This window comes from Acartia tonsa, chromosome 11 (assembly GCF_053477335.1).
Source record: "Acartia tonsa isolate MP-2025a chromosome 11, ASM5347733v1, whole genome shotgun sequence".
Lineage (NCBI taxonomy): Eukaryota > Metazoa > Arthropoda > Copepoda > Calanoida > Acartiidae > Acartia > Acartia tonsa.
In genome coordinates, this window is record NC_137270.1 from 43946916 (window position 1) to 43956445 (window position 9530).

Here is a 9530-nt window from a genome sequence, read left to right on the forward strand (position 1 = left end):
AAAGTAAAATAGCCAAACAACCATGTAAAGCTTCCCTACAATTAAGAACTAAATCGGGGAAGTAGTTAGCGAGGTCTGACAAAAATTTTGCCATTAAATAGCTTTTTCGCTTCACTTTCATATCAGGGATCTAAAGGGAGAAGACAATCGCTGATAATTTGACACTCAAATTTACCCCATTTGTAGATTACAATTGGATGCTGAAACTTTTGGACACTCGACTTAATAAACCATCCAATCAAAATTCAGTAAGTGTTGTTAATCCAACGAATAACAAAACATTATTTTACGACTCTAAGAACTATTGTAATAAACAGACCAATTTCCACTGCCTCCCAGCTTTTATACAGAGCTTTTCTTTTAAATGACAAAAATGTTCTTTTTATACCTGGATTGCGACAATTGAAGAAGGCTGGTGAATGTTTCATCTTTCCCAATAGCTAAAATCTTTACACAAAAAAATATAAAATTTGTTTTGAAGCGTATTCCCTCTAATTGTCTCACTGGGCACTAAACCTACCCCCTTTTTTTATTTCAAATAAATTGAAAATAAGAGGAATAGTTAATATGTTTTCGTTTTTTGTTTTGTTTATTACTTTAGATTATGCTAAGTAGGGTACCTCAGAATTTTGGCCCTCTGTAGCGTTAGGCATAGGAAAAAATGGAAAAAATAACTACCCCTCTCCCCCCTTCATGTCTTTCAAGATTAATTATAGACTGATGTAAAATTATTGTTAAAACTTCAAAAAAAATAACCTCAGGATTGTTGGATGTTGCAGAATCATCCGCCGGTGGAAAATGTGTTGGCTTACTGCCACCATTCTGGGGGAAATGCGGGGAATTACTGCCGCCATTTTGGGGAAAATGCGGGGAATTACTGCCGCCATTTTGGGGATAATGCGGGGAATTGTCCCCGTATATGGGGTAATGTGGGCCAGAGTTGTCCTCGTGTTGGGGAAATTGCAGGGGCTCCAACATTCCCGTGTCTCCCCCAAAGACAAAGGGTTTTTCTGTAAAAAGAAATTTGTTTATTTCAGATTCTAGAAAAATCTTTTGAAAAATATATCTTTTAAAGTAAAATTATAAAGAGAAGTTTCGTATTCAATCGTTTCAACCACTAATTTTAATCTACAGAAGGGGTGAGTTTGTGTATTATCATTAGAGATGTATATCAATTTATAGGCCATTGTCTTATCCCTTAGATCCCTGAAAATGATATGACCTGTAGTTGTGTAACTGGGTTTTGATGGCTCAATCTATAGAGGAAAAAAATTATTTTTAATTGTGTATTTTTCTAATAACAAAGACGACATTTATATTATTCTTATTTTATGTGGCTATTAATAGATTATAGCTAACTAAAAACTAATAGATACTTAATGATTATGTATTTTATTAGAACCAACCAAAAACAAAGCTTGTTTTGAATTTTGTTCATATCAAGCTTTTTTGTTTGCTATAGTATTTGTGTTGATAATTACCTTTTAATAACATATGTGCAAGTATTCAAAGTCTTTAGAATCACCCCAAAAAAAAGTTGCATTGGTTTTATGCCCAAAATACGATAAAAATGTATTTTAGATTGATTGTCCAATGCCTATATTCCTAAATTTGGTGGCACTAGAAAATATTTTCTGTAATATCTTTCTTTGTTTTTTATTTCAAGCTTTTTATAGTGTCAATAAAAAAAGTGGCGTCATACAATACAAAATACCAATTATATGCCAATACACAGACTAAATTACCAATGGCAGGCCAGTATGGATTTTTATTGACCTGCAATGGTTTGCCAGTGTGACGTCATTGTTTATAGGCACTATAAAAAGCTTCTTTTTATTTACACAATTTACCATCTTTCTACTAATCTTCTCTCTGTGTCTATCAATCTATCTATCTATCTATATATCTATCCTACTACACATCTATATATACATAAAGGGTGAGCATTAAAATGCGTACCTTTTTAAAATTGAAATTGCGCGGCTTGTGTTAATAGTAGAAAAATGTTATGCATATCGCTAGAACTGCTATGAAGTCTATTTTTAGGATATATAAAAACGATTCCTGTGCTACGCATAGTTTAGGAGCTACGTGTTAAAATGTCCTAACTGACTTAAAACTTGACTTGCGAGTAAATTTTGGGACATTTTACCATCTGGCTCCTAAACTATGCGTAGCACAGGAACCGTTCTATATTTCCAAAAAAACATCAGTTGGGACATTTTAACACGTAGCTCCCTAACTATACGTAGCAGAGGAATCGTTCTTATATTTCCAAAAAATAGAGTTCAAAGCGGTTCTAACGATATGCATAATATTTTTCTACTATTAACACAAGCCGCGCAATTTCAATTTTAAAAAGGTACCCTTTTTTTTGCTCACCCTTTATGTATATTGTATATAACCTGTAAAGTATTATGAATAGATTGAATAGCACTGAGAATATCTCCAGTAATGTCATCTGAATCCATCATATCACATCCAAGTCGAAACCCTTAACAAAATATTTTAACAATATTTTTTTTTTACAAAACTAGTTTAATTTTTCATTTTGATATCTGCGGAAAGCTGTCTATAATACAAGGACCAAAATGATAAATATACATAAAAAAAAATCCGATATTTGTTAACACTTAATTGGATCCCCCTGTTGGGGACCTTTTTCGTTTGCTAGCAAATTGCTTTCTGTTCTTTCGTAGCAACTTGACTGTGTCAGCATTCCCGATGCTATAGGTTTATTTTCAAAAAACCAATTGAAAGTTAGCACAGGGTCATCGGGGTGGGGACATAGAGTTGTTTTACCCCTACCCCTCTATTGTTCTAAATGTATGAGAAAAAATTGCCTGAGAACGAGGTTAGACCAGAGTTTTGTTCAAAATTTTCCAGTATGTGTCCATCCATTAGCTGCAACCATACTTCATCTCCCTATACATAAATGGATGTATATAATTACTTGGATCTCACATGAGATTTTCATGTTCTATAATAAAATTAACTCTGTTGAGAGCTAAAATTACGATCGGCCCCATCCCCCAGGGCAAATTTCCTAACCCAGATCATGGAAAGAAAACGAAGAAGCGGGTTTTGTCGTATTTTTACTTTAGCCTTTCTCCTATTTCTAGACCCTGCAGGACGGCTCTAACCATGCGTGGCCAATATCCTAACCTAACCTTAAAAAGGTACAATGAAAACACAACGAAACCCGCTATTTCGTTTTCTTTCCATGATCTATTCTAAAATATTGTATTACCTGATCTAGATTCAGAATGATGCTAGCAGAGGAGGAAACACCATCTCTGCGCCTCTCAGATCCTACCATTATTATTGTTCTTGTTAAAAAAATATCATTACTTTATTTAGACACACAGAAAACTGTCCCGAATTTGTATTAATTTTGAGGAACAAGACTCCAGTTACGTCATATTTTTCTTTCCCGAAAAAGGGTAGGGGGAAAGAAAAAAAAGGAAGGGGGGAAGAAAAAGAGATGGGAGAAAAGGGGGTTTTCCCCATCTCTTTTGAAGAGATTTTCTTCCCCCTTCCCTTTTTCGGGAAAAAAAAATATGACGTCACTGAAGTCTTGTTCCTCAAAATTAATACAAATTCGGGACAGTTTTCTGTGTGTCCTTTATTTAGAACTAGCGGCTACGCCCCCTAGAGGCCTCTAGTGGCATTTGATTTTTTTTAATTTTAAATATCTAATTTGAGAAATAATTTGTCTATGGTCAATCAGTTGTTAAATTCATGTCTCTACGCAGCGCCACTACGCTAGCGACACTATGCAGTGGGAATATTTCAATTTTTTTTCGATTTTTATTGTGAGTGGTGGTACCCTCCCATAAAATGATTATAAACCTTCCCAGGACCTATAAGAATTTACCCTGTTAAGGAGAACCCGATCGGTTCAGCGGTTAGCGAGATCCTTCGGTACAGACACACAGAAAAACAGACAAACATCCTGTTACTTTAGTATAAGGATGGAGAATTTTTTATTTATCATTTTTGTAAGGAGGAATTTTGTTAATCCTTAATTATTACTTTGGGGTGAGTTTATGGGGAGATTTTGTAACCCTACCCCCCACGCCACCCCCCCCCCCCCCCCCAAAGAAAAAGATTGGAACGTACTTGGCTCTTAGGGGAGTGACTTATATCTTTTGGAGCAGCTGTAACCAACAACTAAATTAATTCGAAAAACAATCACGAAACCTTTTCGTGATTTTAGGAGCAACCTTTCAATCTGACCCCTATATATTTATTTCGTGTGTTGGCTAATCCTTATTCCTGATTTGCAAGAAGCTCTATTACTAATGTTTTTACTTACTTTTTTGTACGGTGTTGCCTTATACTATCGTTCAAGTCACCAAAGAAAAATAAGATTTAATATACTGACATTTTTTCTAGCCTTACTGTAAAATCATGTATCGTATCGTATTCTAGAAATTTTCCAAGAACAATAAAATGCAAAAAAATAAAACTAAACAACAAACTTCAAACCGTTTCCTTGTCTTATATTTTGAGGGAACATGCAAAGAGTAAGAGGATACAATGGGGCTATATTATACTAGTACCCATAGTATTACAATAACATTTTCTTTTCGTTGGCTTAACAACTTTGGGGACTTTTAATTCGTTATTTCATTAAGTTGAGAGTTCAAACGTTTCAACCACTAATTTCAACCTACAAAGGGGTTAATTTTATGTATCATTATTGGGGATGTGTACATCTATTTACCGGCCATTTTCCTATCCCTTTATACCTCTGGAACATACCTATGGATACTGCTTCTTCAGCATTCTTCATTAAGGAGATTCTAAACATAAACAAGGATAAGAACAGCATATACCAGCGTGGCTTCTTAGTGTATAATACAAAATTGGACAAAATTATATCTAGGCTAGCATCAGGTTTCCATAGCCTTGCATAGATATACAGAACCTAGACTAGCCTAAGAATTTTTTTAGTAGTTTGCACAATATCATTTTAGGTGATTTTTAATATAAAAAAGTGTTTAAATTTAATTTAATTTTTCTTTTAAAAAATCGATCTAGTATAAAAGTCATAATTTCATCATCTAATAAGCGCTAATTTATAAAAATAGTATTCCAAAAGTAACACTAGCTATAATGAGCAGTAAGGGAAAAGACACGGAACTGCAAAATTATACTGGTGCCCAAATTTTGAAAATTAAGTTTTCTCATTGGTTGACTAATAAAATTTAGTTGCTTCGATTTAACTTTCCAAGGATAAATTATTAAATACAAGAAGGGATTTTTTTGTCTATGATCATTTGAGATGTTAAAAAATGTTGTCCCTTTCCTAATCCCTTTAGATCATTGGGAATCAGCCAACGAATAAATAAGAATTGGGGACTAGTGTAATAAACAGTCCTTTGTCCCCTCCCTTCCTGGCTTTTACCTGAATGGTTTATCCTCGCTGATAGCCTCGCCCCTGCCGGTCAGAGTAAAGAAGTACAGACCAGGATAGTGAGTTTTAAACACAGACTCGTATCTGTCCCATCCATAGTTGGAGTCTACCAACTAAAATTAAGAAATGATGGAATATTTGTGATTAGTATTAGTATTTCTTATATTTTGAGTATATGTAAGTATTTGTAGATTTACATGATACCTTCCTTATATTTTCCACCCAAGTTGTACTTATTCCCCCCACCACTTTTAAATTCTTCCCCAATTTGAATAAAAATATAGAATTTATCCTTATCTATTTTTCATTTCTTTACACCAATTGGATTTACTTTAAAAAAGTCACAAAACCTATCCTAAAAATAATACAAAAATAAATTTATTGAAAGAAAAGTGGTAGAGTGCATTCTTTTATCACTAGCGACTACACCCTCAGAGGTCTCTAGAAGGGAAAGGGGGGTGAGGGTTGAATTCAACAGCCCATTTTTGTATTTTATATTTGAAAATAAAAATATAAATTTTTGGTTTCAAAAATGAAATAATTTTTCTTTTAAGTGGGCAGTGTAATTTTTTTTTAATGCGATTTCTCTTGAGAGGGTGTTGGCGCCCTCCCCCCTAATAGTTATATACATTCCCAGGACCTATCAGAAGCTACATTGTAAAGTAGAACCATATCGGTTCAGCGATTAGCTAAATCCTTTGGTACAGACAGACAGACAAAAAGTCACACAGACACAAAGATAGAGATCCTGTTACTTTATTATAAGGATAGACAATTTTCCGCGGATAGTAGAATTAAATATTTTATTTTGAATTTCAGTTTTGTTGGTCTAGAGGAGCTAATAGCCAGGGCCAACGAAATAGTGATTAATTCTATGATTTGATTTTATTTTTCGTGGACAGTTCTCTGTAATTCGATACTATGCATATTTTTTAATTTGGTTTAGAACTGGTTTTCATCCAGCGCGGAAACAAAAAAATACTTACAGTTCTCTGAAATTTAACCTTTGTACTTCCTCTCCGAGACTCCTAATTTCATATTCACATAATATTATAAGCGAAAAAAAAACTATTCGATTATTATCTGTTTACTTAAATCATTAAAAAGAAAAATATGTAAGGTGAGGGTTGTTAAAATAGTAAGATTATCCCTATAAAAAAGTCTTGATAATTGATTAAATTTACACTCTACTAAATAAAATCCCCCACCCCCCATATGAAGAAATAATCATGACTAATGGCAACCCTACTAGAGACCGCTAAAGTATGGTATGGGGAAGGAAGTTGATTGACTTTCCTCCTCTTTATAATAAAGTTTTAAAAAGAAATATTACTAAACATTATTTTTGGTTAGTAAGTGAAAATTAAAACATATCTGTGAAGGGTACGGTACCCCCTCCCGAAGTAGATAAAAAGTAAACCAGCTATAACTAACAAATAATTTGATAAAAGAAAAAAAATCACTAAACCTTTACACAAATTTTAGTAAATTTTGGGGGCAAATGGTGACCTTTTGACCTATCCCCCAATATAATTTTAGATTTATTTCGCATGTAGGCTCTATCTTATGCCTAAATATATAAATACAAACATTCTGTTATTTTATATAGAACTAGCGGCTTTGCCCCTAGCCTCTAGGGGGTTTGCCCCTCTTAAGAGGTTTGATCAACCTAATTTTTCGTATTTTAGATTTAAAAAGAAAAAGTAAAAAAATTTTTTTTTTTTTTGGGGGGGGGGTATTTTTAATTTTTTAATTTATTAAGAAAATAGCTTAAAACCATCACAGGACCAGTAGGTATATTCCCTGAAGAGTAGAGCCAAATCGGTTCAGTGGTTACTGAGATCTTAAGCTTCAGACAGACAGACAGACGGACAGACAGACATCGTTCTACTTTGTATTATAGATAAATATAAAACAAAATTATCATTTAATCCTTATAGGATAGGTTTTAATCCTTTAAAAATAATATGAATTCCTGAGTTGCTTTAACTGCACTAAATCCAACAATATCCAGTGGTCGTATTCTTTTCTTGGCCTCCTAAAAAAATACATTCCATTGCAAAAAAGGCGATATTTGGTTTAAGTAAATATTTATTTATATAGCCTTTTTCAAACATTGTGATTAAATGATAATGTGGGAAAATTTTTTGATCGTGAGAACAAATTATTTTAAATTAAAGGTATTAAATGATGAGCTATCGCTCGATCATTTATTACCTTGGGATTTAAATATTCATTTATGCTAAATTTTGTTTGATTAAATAACTCATTTCAATGGAAGGGGAGGTAAAAAAATGGATATATAATATACGTGGATGTTATGACAGGGGGGGGGGGGGATTGTCATCAATTCAAGTTGCTACCATGGAACTCTTGTTTTATATTTTTGTGTTTCGCTACTCGTGGATGTTGTAATCCTTGTTCTTTTTTATAAAACAAGGATGACAACATCGGACGGACGTACGGACGGACCGACCCTAATTATAGAAAAGCTTCGCTTTTAAAAATATAGTATTCATTACCTGCTTTTTAATCTCATTTTCTGTGTGCTAAAACAAAAAAGTTATTTATCGTACCGTATTATAGACAGCTTTCCGCCGATAGTAAAATGAAAAATTATAAGATTACTAAATAAACTGGTATTAATATTATTATTTTATTATATTAATCTTGGGAAATTGTCTAAGATACTCTGCTATACATCATTTTTCAGTAATGCTGAGACCTGTTTCTAATCTAGTGGATATTAATCGGTTTCAAAACCATACTGGAAATGAAATTAAAGATACTTTATAAGAAAATTTATAAAGGAGTCTGTGCATACAATTTGAACTAAACAAGACCCAAAACGGTTACAGATTTTTTTTATTATTTAACAGAAAATGAATTACATTTATTCTAATAATGGCACAACATCCAATTTCAATTATATATTTACCTGAGGCTTAAATTTGTTTTCAATATTCATGTTTCCAGTTTGGGATTTGTCAAACATGTCTTGGTGTCCCAAGTCATCGGAATACTCCTATTTAAAAAGATGGTTTTTTTCTCAATGTGATATTAATATGTACATAATTATTAAAACTTTGGCGAAATTATGTTGCACGTCTAATAACATTAGAGAAACAAGGATTTTAACATCCATAAGTAGCGAAGCTCATAAATCTAAAGCATACAAAATTTCCTATATGTTGTTCATTGGTCAGCAAAATCTGTACTACAAAATTTACTGCTATAATTAATAACTGCCGAGAATATATTTGACAAGTTTCACGTTCTTAAGAACAATATAGATAGACTGACAAATAAAGAAATATAAGGTTCCGAAAAAGCTGGGAAATAGAATGATGTAAAATATACATTTTAAATAAAATTATTTTACATAAGAAAAAATTTATAGAATGATGAGCAGATTACTAGTAAATGAAGTATATGAATTATTATTACTACAGCATGGCTTTGAAACCCATTAACATCTGTTGGATTAAAAATTAAAATAGGTTCTTTGTCATACCCAAAAAGAATTTATCGTATAGTATTATTACATGTTTTCAACAAGTATTAAAATAAAGATAATAATAATAATCTTATTAAATCTAAAAAATTTTATATCCGCAGAAAGCTGTCTGTAATCCGCTGCAATAAAAAACCCATACTGTTCATCATTACCGAAACCTTTTGTCAAACAAATTGTATTTATTATTCCAGTATCGCTTCCAAACCGATTAGAATCAGTTCTCAGCCATACTGAAAAATTATGTATAGCCTAGTATTATATCCAGTTTCCTACAAATATAAAAATGTACAATCATCAGATTAGAAACAGTTTAGTTTTTAGCATGTGCCTTCGGCATCTCAGGGATAAAAAAAAACTTTTAAAATCTTGAAATTGTACATTTTTATATCCAAAGAAAGTTTTTTATAATACGATACAGTGCATGATTTTTCAGTATGGCTTATAACCAGTCATAATCCAGCGGATATTAAACGGTTTTGAAGCCATACTATAAATTATTATACCTGATAATCTGGGTGTCCAGTACTACCTGCCAGAATTGTAGAGTGGCCTCCTTCCCCTTGTTCCCCATATAATTCATCATCATAATAA

At 32.6% G+C, this 9530-nt stretch overlaps 2 protein-coding genes across 2 annotated transcripts in view; both read right to left on the minus strand.

The window, feature by feature from the left end:
- LOC145332607 (uncharacterized) overlaps positions 1-2505 on the minus strand; it is a 48011-nt gene extending 45506 nt beyond the window's left edge. The window contains exons 1-4 of the mRNA XM_080177615.1: positions 2406-2505; positions 1223-1256; positions 757-1010; positions 389-447 (exon numbers count right to left, since the gene is read on the minus strand). Of these exons, the coding sequence (XP_080033741.1) occupies positions 389-447; positions 757-1010; positions 1223-1256; positions 2406-2474 (416 nt within the window). The 5' untranslated portion in view covers positions 2475-2505. The remainder of the gene's footprint in view (positions 1-388; positions 448-756; positions 1011-1222; positions 1257-2405) is intronic.
- A 315-nt stretch (positions 2506-2820) lies between these two features.
- LOC145331300 (complement C1q tumor necrosis factor-related protein 4-like) lies at positions 2821-9530 on the minus strand. Its single transcript, XM_080175918.1, has 9 exons — positions 9443-9530; positions 8361-8447; positions 7945-7971; positions 7396-7460; positions 6409-6448; positions 5414-5535; positions 4768-4808; positions 3251-3312; positions 2821-2925 (listed from the first exon to the last, which is right to left on the minus strand). The coding sequence occupies exons 2-9, from the start codon at positions 8415-8417 to the stop codon at positions 2821-2823; spliced, it is 519 nt and encodes a 172-aa protein (XP_080032044.1). The 5' UTR covers positions 8418-8447; positions 9443-9530.